Below are 22283 nucleotides of genomic sequence, written 5' to 3' on the forward strand. Positions count from 1 at the left end.
AAATCCTGTTTCCTTCGAGAAAAAATAATCAAACCTTACCATCAAAAAAATGTATTGTATTTCTAAACTTAATAATATGAATTTAATGACATTATCAACAAAACTACAGATCACCTGTTAGTACTTTCCATAAAAAAATACTTTAATAACACATTATCAAGACAGATAGCATTGAGCAATTAGGGAAAGTAGCTGGTTATACTGATTGCTACATAAATAAGGGCAAAATGTAATGTCTTCACTAATCTACTCGTAGATGACACAACCACTGACTCGCTGCACCTGCTTGTTTCAGCTCTCAGAACATCATATCATCACATCAACCAGGACAGAGTTAATTTCTCATATCTTAAGCCGCGTTTACACCGGAATTAGCAACCAAAAATTGCCAACTCCGATTGCCGACGCTAGTTGCCGATGGAAGTTTGCAATTTGTATCTGCAACCATGAACACAGTTTGCTTAATTTTTACTGCAACTTGCAGCCAAAAAATTAGACAGTATATAGATTGTTGAGTGCGGAAGAAGTTGTACTTGCTGCAGCAGCGTGTGTTGTTCTAGGTACATTGAGAAGACGGAGAAGATTCAGGGTTCGACCTTCATTGCAGGCAAGAGCAAGGTATAGTGGCAGCGATCTATTGAATGACTTAAATAGAGATGATACAGATCCTTTGACGGGAGAATTGAGATGCGATGGCAGTATAAAAAACTTTTTAAGAATGTCGAGCAACGATTTTGAATGTTTAATTGTTGGTATTGGACAACATAATTAGCAAAAAGGATACTAGCTACAGGAAAGCAATTCCAGTGCGTGAAAGGTTAGCTATAACTTTGCGAGTTTTGGCAACTGGCGACTCTTATACAAGCATCAGTTATTTGTTTAAAGTTTCAAAAAGTGCGATATCTCTCTTTGTGCCAGATGTTTGTGAGGCTTTGATATGCTTCCTGAAGGATAACATACAGGTGAATAAATGTTAAATACCTATCGTCCACGTGGAGCTGATAGGTGGGAGGGTTAGCGGGGTTTGTTGTAGACTCAAGTCGCTGCTCAATTTGGCACTGCAACTCGTATTGCCGACCGAGGTTGGCAACCGTCTTTGATCTTTACCGACTTCAGTCGGAAAACCAAATTTTGGTTGCCAACTCGTAAAATCGGTCTGCAACTACAGTTGGCAATGTGAGTTGCAGTTGTTTTAAAGCGTTCAACTAAAAATTGCTGATAAAAGTCTGCTATCATTGGTTGCCAACTCCGGTGTAAACGCGGCTTTATGCTGTGCAGGCATTCTAACCTGCTGTTCTGGTTTATTTCATTCGGTTACGGAAAACAGAAACGCAGCTACATATTTTTCCAAACGGAGCAAACCCTAAAATTGTCACCCTTTCCCACCAACCTACTTCGTCATTTTAAAAGTTTACTTTTATACAGCTTCTAAATCAGCTTGTAAATAATCTAAAATAAATGAAAGAACCAGCAGAAGTAATATGACATTCCTTTAAGTTAAGAAAATCCACTAGATATTTTTATAAACAAAACAAAGACACTAAACTCTGCTTGGAAACTTAATAATAAATTACCATGTGATAAAAAAAAATTATCATTATCATTGAATTTAATACTATTTTACTTTTTAATATTCCTGGCTACAAATATACTGATTACATCAAATAAGATTTTTATGCTCTTCAATGTTCAATGATAAGGTACTTATAAATTTATTAATCTTTTTGATGGTGCTTCCTAAATAATCTATAATTAACTTCAGCTTGCTCTCCACTGAAGTTTGTTACTTCTGGACGCAAGAGAAAGAAATATTTTGAGTTATGTTATGATGTTTGGGTAACTTTTGTTTAAGTGTTGCTATTAAATAATTATTTTAAAAATCAATTGAGGTGTAACATTTCTTAAATTTGTATCCATTTTAAATCAATCTTTGACCAGTTCCTGTTTTTTAAATTTTCTAGAGTACTGTCAGCCAACGTATTAGCTCTACTTTTTAAGCCCTTTAAATCAATTTCGTTTATTCAAGAGTATTGGCATAGCCAAACAAAACACTGAACAGAGTAGTCATGGGCAAAATGAAGGTGGAAGGAGATCCCTTAGGCTGGACGCATACTCACACTGAAGTAGAAAACCGTCTGTAGAAAGTGCGGAGAGTCACTTGGTCAAGTATTTTGCTCCTCCAGTGTGCGATAGCTTGTGACATAGACACATTTTGAATCAAGAGGTAAAAAATAACTAGTTGCCTGTTAAGACATCAGTATCTTGTCACATACCACGTTCTCATAACTATTAAAACAGTAGTGTGTTGTAAATAGTGTAAATAATAATTATGAATGCAATACATTTTCAGTAGAGTAACTGGGTCTTGTGGCTTTGAGGGAAGGATGAATGTGATTGAAGAGCACACCACAACAGGGATACAGAATGAATATAAATAAATTTGAAAGACCTAACTAAAGTAAAATATTTAAATGCTGTATTTCAAACAAGTTGAATTACAGTTACAAGTTTATTTCATTTTCATGCTGAGGAAACCTTGCTGAGGACATCTTACCTCATTCTAGCGGATATTCATAACTGTGGATAAAACTAGGATCCACAATTACACTCTAGATGGACGAAGAATGGAGAGAGTACACCAAAGAATATGAAGACCGTTTTGTCAGCTGGAAAGGTGATGGCCACGGTCATCCTGATGGATTATTTAGAAAAAGGTACATCCACAACAGGACCCTCTTATGTTGCTCTGCTGGATCGTTCGAAACAGGAAATCATGAAAAACGTGCAAGATTGGCACAGAAGGTGCTGTTTCACCAGGGTAGTGCTCCAGGCCACACAGCAGTTATCGCAATGGCAAAAGTGCTTGACTTGGGATTCAAATTGGTTCCTCACCCACCCTATTCACCAGTCTTGGCTTCGAATGACTTCTCCTTATTCCCAAACTTGAAAATTTGGCTTGGTGGGAAGAAATTTTCACTGAATAAGGAAGTGTCCTCCGCTGTGGCAGACTATTTAGCAAAGCTTGATAAAGCCTACTTTATCGATGGGTTGAAAAGATTAGAAACTCGCTGGACCAGTCGAGAAATAAAGTGGTATTTGCCTTTAACACAATATTCTATTCCATTTTTACCAGATTTATCAAACCACCCACATATGTATCAAATTAACCTCTTAAACTCATTGTTATATGTAACAAGATATTCTAGTGCATTGTACAAATTAGCCCCAAACGAGGGTATTAAATATTTTAATATCCCACAAAAAAATGGTTTTCTCAATAGTGAATGACATTCCACTTTTTCACTTACTACACTCAAAATAACTTAAGACACAACTGGTACTTTTTTCTAATGTAGCTTCAAAAACAGAAATAAAGCAAACAATAAATAGTTGTTCAAAGCAGCCCCAGTTGACGGTACTAAACCGCATGACTATTTCTTGTTGATGCTGATGGAACATTACACTTTATAGAAAGACTGCAATAAAGACAAAACATCGTAACATATAACTATAGAGGTAATTATTGTCCAATACAAACATGTCTCAAATTTGGCATCACCTTCAAAAATTACTTTATATTGGCTTTAAACAGCTTTCGTTTTCTAAAATTAAAATAATTTTTTACTTTGTAGTCCCTTTATTTTACTACAATGCCTAACATTTTTACCAACTTTTTAAGTTAGTTTCTTTATATCAAAAAATGTATTATTATCTCCCTTGCATGAGAAGCTTTTATAGTACAATGGCCTATACTTTATCACTCAACTCATATTGTGTTACATGACAACAAGTTGTCTGGAATACCAATTTATCAAAACGTAGCTATGTGGCACATCTTCAGAACTAGAGTTTCATCCAAGAGTTTCCTTTCTGATGGTCTTGTTACTGCTAGCAAAATCTACAGTGGTTACAGCAAACACTTTTGGACATAACCCATCCAATAATGTCCAGGAGTGTATTACAAACTGCATATGTCAAGGGATAAAAAGGGTTGATAGGTCTAGTTTACTGTAGAAGATGACTGTTGCATTCAGGAGCTTTCTTTATGAGGTTTTTTAAAGCCTAAAACATGAGTGAGTAAAGTTTCCTCTGGCCACTTTGACTCAAAGAGGCTGAAACTAGCCTGTGCTTCTTCCAAGGTGACATGACTGAGATCGTGCCTGTTATCCCTTCTCATAGGTTCTCGACAAGAGGCGGCCACTAACTCCAACCTTACACATCCGGAATGTCCTGTCACTCCGGAAGCAGAGTCCTATCTTCAATATTGGTGCAAGATAGGAAATAATGTAGGCCTATAAGGTTAGTTTGTCCTAATAATAACTATAAATTACTTATATGAGAGACACAGGTAAAACAATACTAGTTGTATAACTGAAAACATGAATTTATTTACATGCTGATCTTACACGCAGCAGGCATACACTTATAATACTTCAGCAGCGGAAAAATTTCACAAAAAACAACTACAATGTAGACGTGCAAAATACGAGAAACATACGTCTGGAATGGGCTTGGAATGTGGGATAAATGCAGTATAAAAGTCTTAGCATGGAATATTGATCTGGGAAGAACCTCGAGATCACCAATAGAAAAATTGTAACACTACAAAAAGGAACGGTCAGTGTGTAGGGATGACAAAGTTGCCTCGGGGACTGGAAATGAGGCATTTAGAAGCACTTCCTGTGCACGATAGAGGGACCTGACTCATCATACTCCTGCTTGGAGATCCACATCTGCTGGAAGGTGGAGAGGGAAGCCAGGATGGAGCCTCCAATCCATACGGAGTATTTCCTCTCAGGTGGAGCGATGATCTTGATCTTCATGGTGGATGGGGCAAGTGCGGTGATCTCCTTCTGCATCCTGTCAGCGATGCCTGGGTACATTGTGGTACCTCCGGAGAGTACTGTTGACAACATAACATCCAATTGATATTGTACAGATTTCAGATCTAATTTTAACATAAGATAATAATAATAAATCTGATTAGTATAAAAAAATATGTCCGTATAAAAAACTATGAACTAGCTTTCATTTTAGATCATTAAATTGATATGATAACATTAAAGCCACTATCAGCCAAGGGCAACTAGGTCCGTTTTAGTAGTACTACTAGATACTGCAGTAAAATTATGCTCCCATAACTAATCATGTCACTCATAAGGTAAACTTTAATATGACTCATTCTAGTGATAAAAATATCTTAAATGAAGAGCTTCTACTATCTGCTCAGCTAATAAAAATAGGTTAAGGGTAAGTAAAATGAGTAATCCAATGTTTGTTTTTATATTTCAGTATAAGCTTTTATTATACATTATTTGATGATCTAATGGTATTCAAGGGTAAGTTTTTTTTTTAACCATTATTGTAAGAACTGCTAGACTACATAAAAATTTCCTCATAATTGAGGTTAAGGATTCTTCAAAAACCACATTTGTACACTCAGGAGAAAGATTAAAAGCTAATTTAGCATTAGCACAATGCTGTCAATAGTTACCCTTGGCTTATAGGTTACACTTGCGACCAATGCCCAAGAACATTGCTGAGCAACACACAATATTGCCCAATTAATGTCTTTCACAAGGCAAACAGCCCACATAAGTTACTCGGTTGTGTCACTCATTACCCTCAGCTAATACACTATATTTCCGAAAATGCCACAGGACACTGCTGTGGCACACAATATTGCCCAATTAATGTCTGTCGCAAGGCAACCATCCAACATCAGTTACTCGGTTGTGTCACTCACTACCCTCAGCTAATACGCTATATATTTCCGAAAATGCCACAGGACACTGCTGTGGCACACAATATTGCCCAATTAATGTCTGTCGCAAGGCAACCATCCAACATCAGTTACTCGGTTGTGTCACTCACTAACCTCAGCTAATAGCGTACATTTCATACATTGACCCGTAAATCCATCGCTAACCGGTAGCATAACTAGATACCACAAGCTAACAGGAGTTTATCAAATAGTAAAATTAAGCATAACTGATGTTGAAAAACAAGACTAGCTTCTGACAACTCCAGCACTCTAAAACTAGTGTGTGACCAATTAAATCTTTAATTTTAAACCTCAAATTCAATCAGAGAAAAACACCAATAATAGTTCATTTTTTGCACCAATAAAAAATTGACTTCCCTTACTTTTGACTGTTCAATTTTAAAAACTCTATCTTTGTCCAATTTTTGTTTTAAAACGTCTGGTTAGCAATGTGTTATAATAGTATGTAAGAAAACGTAAATACCTGTGTTGGCGTAGAGGTCCTTACGGATATCCACGTCACACTTCATGATGGAGTTGTATGTTGTCTCATGAAGACCATTAGCTTCCATACCAAGGAAGGAAGGTTGGAACATGGCTTCCGGACAACGGAAACGCTCGTTGCCAATAGTGATCACCTGCAATAAGTAGATATCCTCTGGTAAGATTCAAACATAAAGAATTATTAGCTATTCAAGACAGGACATCTTTGCCTTAAAATTTTCTTAACCCTTTTAACCCCGGCCATTAAATCAAGTGATGTGCCAGAAATCCCAAGCCATTTTCAGACAAAATGTAAGGGTTTTGTAAAAAATTCATAACTCAGTTATTTTTTAAGATATTTAGGTAATTCTTTTTTTGTTTTACTTCTTTATATATGTAGCTTACAGAAATATACAAATAAAATTATTATTTTGAAAGTAATTTCTTTTACATACATATACTTTTTTTTTTATAAGGGGCAAAAAACGCTGAGGTTATCATTGCCCTCAAGTATACATATACATATAAAAAAAAAGAAAAAATTTCAAGTTTGATCATGGAAACCATATAGATAAAAAAATATTTGACACAAAAAATACCCATTTACTTTATGATATATTTAATCCTTAATAAAAGGAAACAAAAATTATAGGCCTACCTTATTTACAAGTGGAGTAACATCAATTTTTGTAAAGCCGTGTAAATTTTTCTTTTTGCCATTTCTGGGCAAGGCAATGTAACAAGACCTTTGAAATTCACAGTACTTAAAATAAACATAAACCCAAAGTTATTTCTGACAAAATAACAAACTGTTCATAATCTAAATAAAAGTTTTAAAACAATATTTATAAACAACATAAAACAATATCCATCACTCAAATCGTCGTCACTAATCACATCCACACCATTTGCAACTAGGTTACTAATTAGTGTGTTTTCACTTACGGGAGACTATGAATGATGTCTTTTACTCATTTTTAAATCAAACAAATAATAAACTAAACTTTAACTGCCGTACTTTACACTGCTTTAACCTAAAACTGTGAAGAAAACGGAATATTCACAACCACGTGATATACAGCTGTCTGCAACAAGCGTGAGCAGTCAGTCGAGACGAACTGCAATTGCTCAGTCACAGACTGACAAAATACGAAGTCTAACCATTACAAACTAATATATTTCGATGCAAAATATCTTCGTGCACAAGTCTGTGAAATTTCAATGCATTTGGTGAAATAGGTGGCCAGTAAAGTAATAAAAAGTGCACGTCCGCACTATACGGACGTCGGGAGTTGACGCCATTTTTACGACGTCCGTATAGTACGGACGTTGGGGTTAAAAGGGTTAATAAAGTTTAAAGTTATGAATTTATAGTATTCAAAGTAAGGACTATTGGCTTCTTTCTATCTTAAGAAAACTTAAAAGTAAGCTGTTCAATTTCTTAGACATATTATACGTGAAATAATACACAGAAACATGACTGTTAATTATGAAAAGAGCAGAGAAACATCTATAAAAGGCTGAACATATGTCAGATAAGGCTCTATGACAGGCTTTGAACAAACAGATGGCCAATATTACCCAAACAATGAATAATACCAACAAGAGTTCTTGTCACCTGATTACTACATTTCTAAAGGAATAACAGCCTGTAAAAGATTTAAAAGGTGAGCAAGAAATATGCCATAATATTGTGTCTACAGTCATAGTCAGCTCCAATCACTATTTTGTGAAATAAACTCCTCTGCCCACTAGTAGTAATTTTGAAATTAAATAGTTCTAGTTTATCTTCACACACAGAGATACAAAGGTATTTTCTTGTACCTCTTGTTCACAGGCTCACTTATGTGGTTATTTTTTTTTAAATATTCTAAACGTTTGGCCAAAAATTATTGTAATATTTACATTTATAGATTAATACATCTACAATTTATTTTAATAAATACATTTTTTATTAATTAATTCCAACATGATATTAAAATCAAACACATTTTAGAAGGGCCAAACAAACAATTACATACCTGACCATCAGGAAGTTCGTAGCTCTTCTCCAGTGAGCTAGAAGATGCAGCAGTTGCCATCTCCTGCTCAAAGTCTAGGGCAACATAGCAGAGCTTCTCCTTGATGTCACGCACGATTTCTCGTTCAGCTGTTGTAGTGAAGCTGTAGCCTCTCTCAGTCAGGATCTTCATGAGATAGTCTGTCAGGTCCCGACCGGCAAGGTCCAGACGGAGGATGGCGTGGGGCAGTGCATAACCTGTAATAAAAATTGACTTGAAAATCTTGGGCGGCACAGAATGTTCTTTAATAAAATTTGAGCTATAATGCAATCTACTGGTGTAACATGAGTTCTACTGAAATTGGTGTTACATTTCAAACAACAATAATCAAATACAAAATTTTTTCACATTTCATAATTTAAAACTAAACTTATTTTAAACCTGATTTCATAACGGTATTTGTTAACAGTTTTCTCAGAGAATAAATTTGATGTTTACTTTAACCTTACCATTTCATAATACTCATGTCCCAAAAGACCATTCAACAGTCAAATTTTAAGAAGGTTATGAAATTGAATCACAAATTAGATAATTACACCAAATAAGAATCCAAAAGTTAATCAAATCAATTAAACTGATATAATTATTTTACGCTTAAGTCAATGAACTGGTAGCGGAATACATCTTCATGCCACTAACTATACTTTAACCCCTAACAGCCATGCCCTTGTAAACTTGAGCGATCCCACTTATACGTACAACTGCCACACCCATATTAACACGTTTTAAACCGTGACAGTTGTAAAATGATACACAATGGGTTCTAGTAGTGTTCTCCAACGATTAACTAAAGAACTATCATGGGAGGCACATTGGTAAAGTTTTACATAAAGTTAGAAACAGAACATTTTTTTTATTTTTTATTGTGTTTTTGAAGTTGCTATAGCAAGTTTTGTTTTCTATATTTATTGTTGTTCAAATGCTACGGCAAGAAATAATTGTGTTAATGATAAGGATCTAAAGTAGTTTTATCAATTTTAGATTAGTTTGGATACATTGTGAGTTAGGCATTTCAGCAGTTTATTTTTCTGAGAAATATGGGAATCAGGATGCAGTCAATGAACCATGACAAAAAAGTGACAGTTCAAGAGATTCTGATGGCAGTTTGGTAAATAAAAATATTACTTTAATTGTGGTGAAAATGAAACCCACTATATATGCGCTGCCTGTGGACCAGCTCTAATAAATGCATGGCAAATAAACCCAGCAGTAGCCTGTAAAAACACTGTTGAAAACTCGCACTTAAAGGGTTAATTAATGAAGACATGTTTAAACAAAGGACCTACTATCAAATGTTTGATTTTAATATGCTTGGTATTGAACCAGAGGGGAATGAATGGTATTTGGGTAATGATAAATCTCATCGATGAATACACTAGATTTTGTTGTGTGAAAACTAGACACTTGAAGAATTTTAAAAATCATGCAAGCCGAAGACACTATTGGGGACAAGAGTTAACACCATGAAGGTAAGTACTCAGATGTGTCAGAGTCAGCTTAAACAACAGAATGTAATAAAATGTTTAACCTGTGAATTTTTATCATTAACTTCAGTAGACGATAACTGAAAAATGGAGGTTTTCCATAAAAGGTACATTATCTCTCACTAATAAAAAAGGTATCTTAATGAACTTCTATTTATTGTTCCTTCTATGCATTTAAATGCATTAAATAAACAGAAGGATAGAAGATATGTTAAATCCAAAATAGTGTAAAAAACATAACTACTTAAAAAGCTCCAAATTAAAAAAAATAATTTCTTACAAAATTAATATTTGAATTTTACATGAAAAAAGTTATTGCTCATCCTAAATACCGAAAATGAGTTGTGAGTTGTCAAAGAATGTTTACAAGTATGATATGGAGAGATCTCATCAGAATAAGGTTGTTCCTTGTTGCAAACACTGAACAAAATCCAATATTTAACACTTTAGGCATACATAAATACAAATTATGAATGTAAAGGTATTCTAGCAAATTTAAGGAAATAGTTGTAAGCAAATGTGTATGTGTGTATGTTAGAAGGAAATTAAAAAAACATTAAAGTAGAAGGTATTGCTCCATTTATCATAGAACATGTTTGTTTACTGTTATTTATAGTAATTTATGCTTAAACATTACTTAAATTACACCTTGTTATTTGTATTTATCATCTCACTGTGCCTGTTATGAATGTAAGCAGTTTCTTGCCATTTGTCAGAATATTCTCTTGTAATGAATTGTGAAAATAGTTATGACCGATGAATGAATAAATAAATAAACGTACCTTCATAGATGGGGACTGTGTGAGAGACACCATCACCAGAGTCCAGCACGATTCCAGTGGTTCGACCAGAGGCGTACAGGGACAGCACAGCCTGGATTGCCACGTACATGGCAGGTGTGTTGAATGTCTCAAACATGATCTGAAAATGCAGACAACAACAGTTAGAAATAATCATAGTTTGAACTATGGTTAAAAGCGGTTACAATGCTTTTAGTAAACTCCAAATTCAAAATTTTGATTTTAATTTAACAACCTTACCTGTGTCATCTTCTCTCTGTTGGCCTTGGGGTTGAGGGGAGCCTCTGTGAGTAGTACAGGGTGTTCCTCAGGAGCCACTCTCAGCTCGTTGTAGAATGTGTGGTGCCAGATCTTCTCCATGTCATCCCAGTTGGTCACAATACCGTGTTCAATGGGGTACTTGAGTGTGAGGATACCTCGTTTGGACTGGGCCTCGTCACCGACATAGCTGTCCTTCTGACCCATGCCCACCATCACACCCTGGTGCCTCGGTCGTCCCACGATGGAGGGGAACACGGCTCGGGGCGCGTCGTCGCCCGCGAACCCAGCCTTGCACATTCCTGAGCCATTGTCTACGACCAACGCAGCAACTTCGTCGTCACACATTGTTGTTGTGATTTATAACTGTAAAATAGAAAAAACTAAAATCACTTATATGCAGTTATAAAAAAATTTAAATTGATTTCCTCACTATCATTTTAATGCAGTTACAAAAAAATAAAATTGTTTTCAACATGAATTTTTTTAGAACACTTTAATGAATATTAATACAAGGATTTTACATTGACATTCAAAAAAGAACATTTGTTAAGAACAATCAAAAGCTTGTTGTTATTTTGTTACATAAACATTAAATAATGTAGTCTGCATATCACAACTTACATAGTTCCATTAATTCATCAATACATTTTAATAAAAATTAGAAAATGTTTTGAGTGTACTGATGTTTTAGTAATTTTTAGTTGTATCTCAATTAATTCTTAAGCTTCCTTGAATTTTCTCGTGCATGGAAGTTGTTGTTGGTCCGAATGTAGTGACTTGCTTTCCAAAACAAAAATTGACGTCATTTAGGATGTAACATTCTTTAATATAAGAAAACGAATCATCCAGGATTCGATAAAGGTATATACAGTAAATACTGTAGTTAGTATACATTTCTATCAGAAAAAATCAATAAAAACTAAATAGACTCACAACAGCATTCGTCCAAGGCTATATTATAATAGGCTAGAAGGACGTGACCACAAGTAAATTATCTCGGGTTAATAACGCTGCCAATTTTTAAATGATGATCTAACAAGATGAGTCAGTCATGCAAATTAGCTGACACGTTGCCTTGGGATGCTAATGAATAGTTTTTCAGTCATCAAGTAATTGCTATATATTGCCTTTCCAAGACTTGTACTTGGCCAGTACCTTTCTCAAAACTTTCTTCAATGGGATAATATGTACTTGATCAGATATTTCGTGCACACTGTTTTTCATTAAATTAAATTAATTTAGCAGATTGGCTCCTTGAATATTTCTTAACTATATTTTAAATGATAACATACATAATTTTATGAAAAAACATCTCTTGGCTAACTATATATTACTGTAGAAGAAGATACATTTTAACAATTTTAAACATAATCATTGATGAGCTGGTTTACTTGCTTATTCCACACATCAGTTCCCCACCAGCGAGACCTATATCGTACTTGTTTTTCTTTGTATTTTGTAACTCATCTGAAGCACAGCCTGGGTTGTGATATAACTAAATTAAGAAACATTTTTGTTTATTTGTTATCTACTTCAAATTGTTTTTCTCTTGGTTCATAATTAACAGAGTTGTGAATTATTTTTTTAGTTTGAATGGCCACCCTATTGAAATGAAATGGCATACCAAGCTGACCCAATGAACTCAGCTGAGATATTCATAAGATAAATTGTCATACCCAGTTTCAACTTGTTTACTTTTTTTTGTATCATTTCCACAAGCTGTGTTATATAGTATAGATGTTTTCTGTTTCTGGGGGTCATGTTCAGTGATGTTATGCAGGAATGTTTGTTAAATCCTACAACCATGACGACAATACACTGATTTTGGATACAATATCTACCTAAAAATATCAATCCTTGCTGAGAAAACTTGAACACGTGCCAACGAAAATATCAAGAAATACAATAGTTCTTATTAATTACAAAGACCCTTACGCCCACAATGGGTTTAACACTAAGGACATAAAACCTACTGAAATGTATTGTCAACTATTTTCAGTGTACCTATGGTCCAAATGTTAAAGTCAAGGAGAAGTATAAAAAGTGTGGTTGATTGGTACTAAATAGGGTATGACTAACAACTATAATGAAAGTCGCTGTGTTTCCCATCCCTGCTTAATGGAGATCTGTAAACATAGTGGGAATTACATCAAAGTTTACTAAATGTTTCGTGTTGGGGATGAACTTGGTAAATCACAATTTTCTTAGGTGTCACGTCCACTTATCCACAAAACCATATCTAACAATCTGGAATGCTAAAAATGCTAGAATCTGAAACGGTTTTCAAGATAATTGAGTACATTTCAATCCCATGAGAATAAGTGAATTATATTTCAGTTGTTACAAAGTCTACCTACTTCTTCCAACTGAGCTGGAAGGACTAATTGGTTACCTCCAATGTAGTATTATCTCATTAAATGCAGTAATAATCTTCATCAACTTCTCATTCATTTTAAATATTTCAGGAATAATGAAATAGCCTAATTTATATGGACATGTTGTAGATTAAAAGGATGTTTGTTTGCCTACTCAGATTAGATGGAGCATTTCAAATGTATTGTTTATTTGTTCTGAATAAAATAGTATGAACGATTAAAAGTCTTATTAAAAGTGTAACCTACATATTTAGCAAAGCTACAAAATTGCATGACACCATCAGGTTTTTTAATCACAAAAATAGAGCATTGATTTAAATATCATCTTGGTTTTGTTTGCACATTTTTGTAGAAAATTAAATTATTAGTTCCCTAACAAAATAAGATGATATTATTATAAAATTTCAAGGTACTTTGGTATCATAATGGAGGCTACTCATTATGGAACAGTTTTTCTTACAGGTCAACTAAAACTTCTTATAGGTCTACTAAAACTACATTATTAGAAATAGCAGACTTTATTTGACTTCTAATTGTCACTTTATCCCTATCTACTTCTTGTTACTGTATTATGCAATAAAAATAGGTTTGGATTAGGTTACAAGCGTTCACGTGATCTGAGCTATAGTTTGGGTACTATCTTGAGGGATGTTTTTCTTTGTTCGCCAGAAGTGTGAGTCCACAAGCATTATTGGCCAAGAGCATTCTCAATCTGTATTTTTCCGACCTCAAAATCACGTCCTAGATCATCCAACTTTTTCCGATGTCACACCACGTAGGACAATCTGTCACGTGCCTAAAAAAATCTTTGAAAATGTATTGGCCTATTTTAATCAGGATGTAAATAAAGCAGTTTATTCCAAAGTTTTTTCATTACTATAGAGCAATAAATTATTAAATACAATCCTAGAAGATTTTAGTTCATGGTATTCTGACTGTTTTTCAACTTCCTTCCAGCCAATCCCCTCCCACTCCTACTAGGCTCCCTCATGCTATACTTGCTCCGATTTTCGGCCAATACGAAAACACACATTTGACAAATAAATAGCACATGCACAATAAGATAGCTCATGTAATTTTGTCACAGCGCCACTAGCTCAGTGCGAGTACACTTAACAATAGTGATGATGGCAGTGGTGATGGCAAGTGCTCTGCTTGCGAGTATACACATCTACACCGGTCAAAGGATTAAATACGACCTTATAACAAAACCTCTTATAATTTACAATTTAAAAGGATATTTCAAGTAGGCTATAAACTGATATATCAAGTGCATATGTGCAGAATATAGCACAAGCATAGCTTACATGAAAATTTTGCTCAATCAGGAAAATATGGGGACATTTTAATGAAACAGATGACACAAAAATCATGACATTAAATAACATGTAATATTGTTATTATATGTACTTTGGTATTATCCGGAGGCTGCTATTTTCTGATGAGCTTTCCTTATCGGGGCAAAATAAACTTTGTCACTAGTACTTTCCTTGTTTCGTAATGAATCTACAAATACCTGATGAGTCATACTTCCTGTAGCCAAATCACCTCCATATAAGCCTAGACAAGTGACCCTTAAAGTAAGCCTAGATGCACGAATTAACAGTCACTTAAGAACAATTAATCGTTGTTCCTTTAGTTTTTGTTTTCATTGATTACTGTGCAGTTGTTTAATTTATAATTTCATCATGAATAATTATCTTTATCTTTGAGATTTACCTCGAACTGAAGAGGGTGTTTTATTGGCAGAATACAGGTGGTGATCAGGAGTAACGGCGACGCATTTAACTTACATCGCTTCCGGTACTTTCTGATTAAACAGAGGCCACCTATTCAAAGCACACTGCGGCTGATGTGGTTAGGTGATTTAGGTTTACTTACCAAACCTAACCTTTAGTCTTTAGTGTGTAACTGTCCACCCAAACCGTTTATCATCGGTGGCCTCTGTTAAATCACAAAGTACCTCGCTTCCTTTTGGGAGGCAGAATATGAATAACCATTCATCGTAATGATTTTTAAATTTCAAAATAAGTTAAATAAACTCTTTATAATACTGTAATTTATTTTGGTTCCTGATAAGGAAAACTAGTCTAAAAATAGTGGCCTTCGGATAATACCAAAGTACCTTATTATCTAAATAGAAATATACTGTTTTCTTTGTGTACACGTAAAATACATTAAGACTTCTTTAGGTACTTTGGGATTATACCGACCACACCAGTATGAAGAACACAAAAATATAAATTTAGAGAAACAAACATGATAGAACGAAAAAAACAATTCTTTAATTATAAAATTACAAACTTACAAGTATTTTCAGGTATTGTGATCGGTATCGTTGTCGCTGTTATCTTATCTTTCTCGAGAATCCCGATTACGGCAGCACGGCATCACATGATTTGCACGGTACATAATTGCCTTTCCATTACAATTCAATTTATATTTCTGATCAGCCCCTCTAGAATTTGATATTTTACTGATAGGTACTATCTCGAGGGATGTTTTTCTTTCGTCGACACAGCGCGGGGCAGCACCTTTGGTTCCTGGTAAAGTTCCTTTGGTGCTGCCCCGCGCTGATGGCCGGAGGCACTCGCATTTTGGGTGGCGGAGTGTGATCAAGAATAAAAACAAGTTTTAAGTGTTTTTTCAATAAAGAGTTTAGTAATGTTTGTTTTTGTTGAATTTTTGTGTGTTTGGAGAAATGTAGAGGTAAAACACGGAAGTACAACAAAGTGACGAACCAGCTGAACGGGCGGCGAGACTCTGCAATCACGTTATCTACTAGACCGCTCGACTTTGACCTCTGTCTGAGGATGGGGAGGGGTTTGCGATAAGACAATTCCTGTTTTATATTGACGAAATATTGTTCTACTACGCTAATCTAGTAATCAGTAGAAGCAAAATGTCAAATAACGATTCATGTCTGGGTGTGGTCGGTATAATCCCAAAGTACCCTTCTTAAACTTAACCTATAACTTTGTTTTTAGTTGAAAGAAAAAAGTATTTTATATAATTTATATTAAACTATTTCAAACTAATTCATTTAGTTAAGTTTTTGATTTTGGTTTCTGATTTCACCAGATGTGCAGAATCCACCAAACTCACGTGATCTGATGTCGGAAAAGTTCAACAATATGGGACGTGATCTGAGGTCAGTAAAGTACTGATCAGAAATGCTCCAGGCTATCAGCCTGATAGTTCCTTAGTTTTCAGTGGACTTAACACTTTTGACGGACAAACAAAAACATCCCTCAAGATAGTAATCAAATTCAAGCTCAGACCACGTGAGTTTTCATAAGGTTGCCTTGAGCTAGTAACATATTCATGATAACCTAATCTAAAACTACTTATGGCACATGAGCTAATACCAAGTAGATGGGGACAGAGTGGCCTTCTAGCCAACATTGCTTCCTTTCGTGAAGCTAAAAACAAAAACCAATCATCATAATGACATGTAATTTTCACAGTAAGTGAGCAAGTGAAATAAAATCTTTTCTTTATAATAATGCAGATTTCTTAATTTCACAGTAAGTAAAACTGTTCTAAAAACAGTGACCTCCAGATAATACTAATGAACCATATATTCTACTACAAATAATTACTCTGATAAAATACTGCAGTATAATAAGTAGTCATCAGTAGAATCATCTAACCAAATTATACATTAGAAATACCTAAAATATTGCATACTAAAACATTTCAATTATAGTTAACTTATTGTATACTTATTTATTATCTTGTATTAATGTTGTAAATTACAATATTGTTTAACATCAATTTTTAAAAGTAATCATTTGGGGTAGGGTACGATAAGCTACACGGTTTGTATATGTATAGTTTTTATTGTATAGTAAGATATTTGAGTAAAGGCTGAAAGTAGGCTTACAATGGTAATGAACAAGTGTTTGTCACAAGCTTAAAGACACATGTATCTGTCATAATACAGTAGTAAGAAGTAAGTTTTACACTGTTTTGTTTTTAACATTTAATTACATACAGTATAAAACAGATAATTTTTATTTCATCATTTAATTATTACTTTTATAGATATAAAACAGAGCTGATTTAGATCAAATTTGAAACATTTATTAAGTAGCTACTTCAGTTCGATATTTTGGTTTTTTATAGTTCGAAAGTTTAGATAATCACTAAATATTGATAATTTGATTGTCGTAGTACCCGTTTATTATACTTCAGCCTTTTTACCAACCTAAAACTAAAACATAAGAAACTACGAAAATAGACAAAATTTAATAGTTAAAATTCATAATTGTTTTAATCCCTGAATAATAGAATCATTACACTATTATAAAATTAGTTTGTTAAACATCTGTTATAAAACTATTTTCACTATTGATCAACATGTTTCTAAAATATTACTTGATAATATTCACAAACAGGAATCTCATTTCAATAAGTATACCCGTCAGTTGTTATTTAATTAAAAAATTATTTAATTTAAATTATTTTTGAAGACACTCAGAGTTCTAACTAAACAAAATTTGGAGAGGGTACAATAGCCTAAGTGGACCCGGTTTTTTATATCGAAATTGGCAAACGATATTACTTAACCATAACAATCAATACTGATTAATTAATTTGAACAGTTAACTCAAATAATGTACATCAACTTTCGAATAATACACGTAAGGTAATATTTCAATTTTACCTAAGTAACATTTGATCATAAAAAAACATAATATCTAGCCTACATTATTCTTATAACATATAATATTAAAATACCATAAAATTTAAATACAGATTTGCTAATATTTCAGCCAGTATGAAGAATTAGATATATGATTACAGTTCAGTTGATTAATAAATTGAGATGAAAATAATAGAATGAAATTTTTATTATGCCTTCTTCATTATTAATGAGATTTTCTTTATTCCTGTTTATGTGATCCTAAGCATATAAGTTTATTAAAACTTATATGAAAACTTGATTAACCCTAGAACTGTTAATCGACATAATTATGTCGGTTAATGCCGCTTTTGTGGTGTTAACCGTCAAAATTTTGTCGATCAAACATTCCCTCGTATAATTACTTTTTTATAATATACTCCGGTAACGTATCGATATAATTCATGCACCATTGGATTCGGGAAGAAAAATGCTAAGGAACAGATGAGTTTTATTCCTCTTTGTATTATGGTTATGACGTAGCAAGCTTGTTATTTTGAACGTAATAGAAAACGCGACGCCGTTTGTTGTGACCGCCATATTGCCGCTGCCGTTCTGTATCACTTTCGTGCCGAGCTGTGGATATTTGTAAGTTTTAATAGTTTTACGCGTGTTTTAGTGTCGTATTTAATGTGTAGTGTGTTGTTTGATGTCGTAGTAGTGTAAACATATATATTTTAGAATAAATCAATTTCTATTTACTGAAATATGTTTGAGAAATTACCGGCTTTGTGTAGGCTATGGCAAAATGACTTGGCTAAAATTCATTTCACATAGTTTGTTATTGTTTTCACTTACTAAACGTTATTTATAGCACTCTTTTAGCTCTGAAGTAACTATTTATTTTTGGTAAATAGATAGTTTTTCACAATAATATATTGCCTGTAATTTCTTTGGTTATATATAATAACTGTTTGGGTTATTCTATATTTTTTCAATATCTGTAGTTATATTTATAGTTTTCTAACTACATAATATTTCATATTACTTATAAACCATAAATTTATAAATTTTGATATAGTACAAGCTTTAGAAACTATTTTATATTTTGCTAAATGAAAATTTTTCGCAAAATTTTTGAATAATGGCAAAATTTAACTTTTTTACTTTTCAAAAAATAATTTATTGTAATTATTATTTCATTACTACTGTATATTCTATTTTATTCTAAATAATAAAATATGCAAAATAACATGTATTCATAGATAAATGTATTAGCAAAACTTGTTTTACCAAAGTCTTACGTGTACACCCGATTTTCAGAATTTATACGCATCGCTGCTTTTTGTTCTATAGCTTTATGATGCTTTCATAAATGTGTATAATGTTTATGTTTTTCTGAAACTAGATAAAATTTGACACAGAATGGCTATCTCACTTATAAATATTTCTCACTATAACTTCATTTGCTAGGTATGGTCCCCCCCAAATTTAAGAAATATTTTTCGTAAATTTTATATTTGATTAAAAAAAGTGTTTATTAGAAAATTTTTGATGGTTAATTTTACAATATAGTGCAATTCTACGTTTAATTCTGAACACAAAAATATATATACTCTTATTTATATTGCTTTTATTTTATATTTTTAATAATTTTTTTAAAAAAACCTTGCGCGAAGCTCCAAAACAGCCCGACACTACAGGATGAAATGACCGCCAGTTCTAGGGTTTAAACAGAACCAATGAATTTTAATGCTTGGGAATCACATCACATAAACAAGAATAAAGAATAAAGAAAAACTCATTAATAATGAAGGAGGCCCTATTGAAAATTGCATTCTACTTACTTTCTTCTATATTTATTAAAAAACTAGGCCTACTTGTCTTATTTTTAATACTTGACTGAAATATTTTACATTTTTTTATATTTGCATATTTACATCATAATCTATGGTATTTTAATATTTGAAATAAAAATAATGTAAATAAATATTTATTCGTAGAGTCACCTGAAACTAACTTTTTTCCAAAAGGCCTAACCCAAGAAATAAATAATAAGTTATTAGAGAACTATCGTTTCCTTAACTAGGCCTACTAGTTTAAAATAATTTGCTAAATGTGAAAAAGCATATATTCCTTATTTTTTACTTTTAGTAACTTATTATTTGTACCTTTTTTAGTACTAGCCTATAATAGGCCTAGTAGACTAGTATTTTAGTTTCAATTTTTCTGGTTGTTTTAATATTTTAGGTAACACTGTGTTAGGTACATTTTTTTTAAATCTAGGCCTCCCAATAAATAAATTTTATTGAAATGTTCTTTAACTTCTGAATTTATTAAGCAGTTTAAAAAACAAGTTGAAAGCGACTTTATTATAGTATAGATTTAATGTTCTTCCCAGGAAAGTAATCACTAACAATAGGCTAGTAGTACTGTGGGGAAGTTTTGGGGGTCAAACATATTTTGCATCCTTGATAATATGTTGTGACTAGATAGAGTTAAAGTCAGATAATATGGAATTGTGATATGAAGAAATTGTTAAGGACCAACAAAACGGTTTACTTTACGAAAGACTAGCAATTTTAAATTAATAATGAAAATATTAAATAGGGCAATGAGCTGAACTTTTCTTGAAACATTTTACAATTATAGGATAGGCCTATAATACAAAAAATCGTTTCTCCTATATCAAGCCAATCTAGTTATTTTTGTTATTACATTAACAATAAAATACAGTTAAATTTATTTTAGCACAATGAAAGATTCAATAACGCATAAGATAGTATTGAAAATTCATATTTTAAATTGGTAAAAATGCAATAAGTAAGTATAAAAAAATCAATAGGCCGTCATTCAATAAATTTGGGCCGTGCATTTCAAATAAGTTTAGTGTATCGCCTTTAGTAATTAGAATAAATTTATCTACAACATAGCAGTCCACTCCCTTAATCGATAGTTTTGAGCTGTAACATTTTTAATATATTGATTTATTTCAAGGCTAACAATAGTAGGTCGCCTAAATCCCACATCGATTAGTAGACAAAGGAGGAAATTATGCTCACTAAATCCGGGAATCCTTTTAACAAAGCACAAGTGAGATATTTCACTTCACCAATCACATCAAATCACACTAAAATGTAGAGAACCACAAAAACTTACTTAAACTACTGCACTAAAAACTACTGGGCACATAAAAACTGCACCTTAAAATTTCAAAACGGAGTGGGACAAGCCTTCACGAAGAGTTAATTATAAAAGACCACTTCACTTCGCCTCTCTAGCGGTGAGACCCCCACTATCAAACACTACACGCCCGATAGGAGGATTCCACCAATAGAAATGAACGTGACCATATATGGAAGTAATGCCATCAATATTAGACTTCCGAGATAATGTACTATATGAAATACACTAAGCTTCTGATAAGATTATTGTAGTCGTACAATTCTTGAGAGTGGGAAAAATGTGATAATGTACCAGAATCTCTTATAAGGTCAAGAACTAATAACCCAAAATGTTTTATTCAATCACAGTACATGCTGTATATTATAGTAAGGTAGCATAAATAAGATACAAATAAAATTAACTCACGCAGAAATGAATGAATCGATAAAAATAGTCCTACTCCTCCTCCCACCAAAGAGTACTAGCCAAAAGTAAAATTAGAATTATATAAATACTTCCCGATAGTAGGCACTGTGCCCGATAAATATCCATTCATACACTTAGTTCTATTGGCATCTACTGTAACAGTACATTGTCTGGTAAAATAAAGACGTGTTTATATCAGTTAATCTTTTACTTATATGTAACTTAATTTCAAAATATATTTAAACGTTACTATCCAATGATGTATAGGAAGAAGCCATAATGGGAAAAGAACGAAATATTCATACATTATACAATATTTAATAAACAAGGTATCGTTACTTTTCATTGCTCCTCTAAAATACAAAACCAATTAAAAAGGTATCCCAAGTTTTCTAATTGTTTTCAAAATTAGAGCCAACTAATATTTTAGACCTTTCTCTTTAGCTAAATTCCTTATTTTGGTCCTCTTATAAAAATTACAATAACTAATTTGGAGATCTCATAGCTATCACACAGAGCAGTTTTGATTTTTGTGTTACTAGATACAGAGGGAGTTTTCTGATAAACCATTCAAGCAATAAGAAAATATAAAGGTACAATTTACCAGATGAAAAAAATCAGTAGTGACGTACTTTAGAAGAACCAAGTTTTCTAAAGTTCAATCAATTGAATAAAATTTTAAAAGGCCACAAAAATACTTAAAAATTATATACCGGTACTGAATTATCAATATGTTTATGTTTTATCTTATTGCCATACATAAACCGTGGCAGATAACATAATATTTATAATTATGTAATATTGCCATACTTACTGTAACCATATAAATTTAACTGAT

At 32.9% G+C, this 22283-nt stretch overlaps 1 protein-coding gene across 2 annotated transcripts; it reads right to left on the bottom strand.

The window, feature by feature from the left end:
• Positions 1–4368: 4368 nt before the first annotated feature.
• On the bottom strand, positions 4369–21182 carry LOC124353921 (actin, cytoplasmic A3a). Of its 2 annotated transcripts, none has more exons than XM_046803977.1 (6): positions 21058–21182; positions 10832–11215; positions 10574–10712; positions 8269–8504; positions 6249–6402; positions 4369–4903 (listed from the first exon to the last, which is right to left on the bottom strand). In XM_046803977.1, the coding sequence occupies exons 2-6, from the start codon at positions 11195–11197 to the stop codon at positions 4668–4670; spliced, it is 1131 nt and encodes a 376-aa protein (XP_046659933.1). In that variant the 5' UTR covers positions 11198–11215; positions 21058–21182; the 3' UTR covers positions 4369–4667. The 2 variants fall into 2 exon arrangements, with proteins under 2 accessions (XP_046659933.1, XP_046659934.1); XM_046803978.1 differs by having other exon boundaries at positions 21014–21149.
• Positions 21183–22283: the final 1101 nt, after the last annotated feature.

This window comes from Homalodisca vitripennis, chromosome 2 (genome assembly GCF_021130785.1).
Source record: "Homalodisca vitripennis isolate AUS2020 chromosome 2, UT_GWSS_2.1, whole genome shotgun sequence".
Taxonomy (NCBI): domain Eukaryota; kingdom Metazoa; phylum Arthropoda; class Insecta; order Hemiptera; family Cicadellidae; genus Homalodisca; species Homalodisca vitripennis.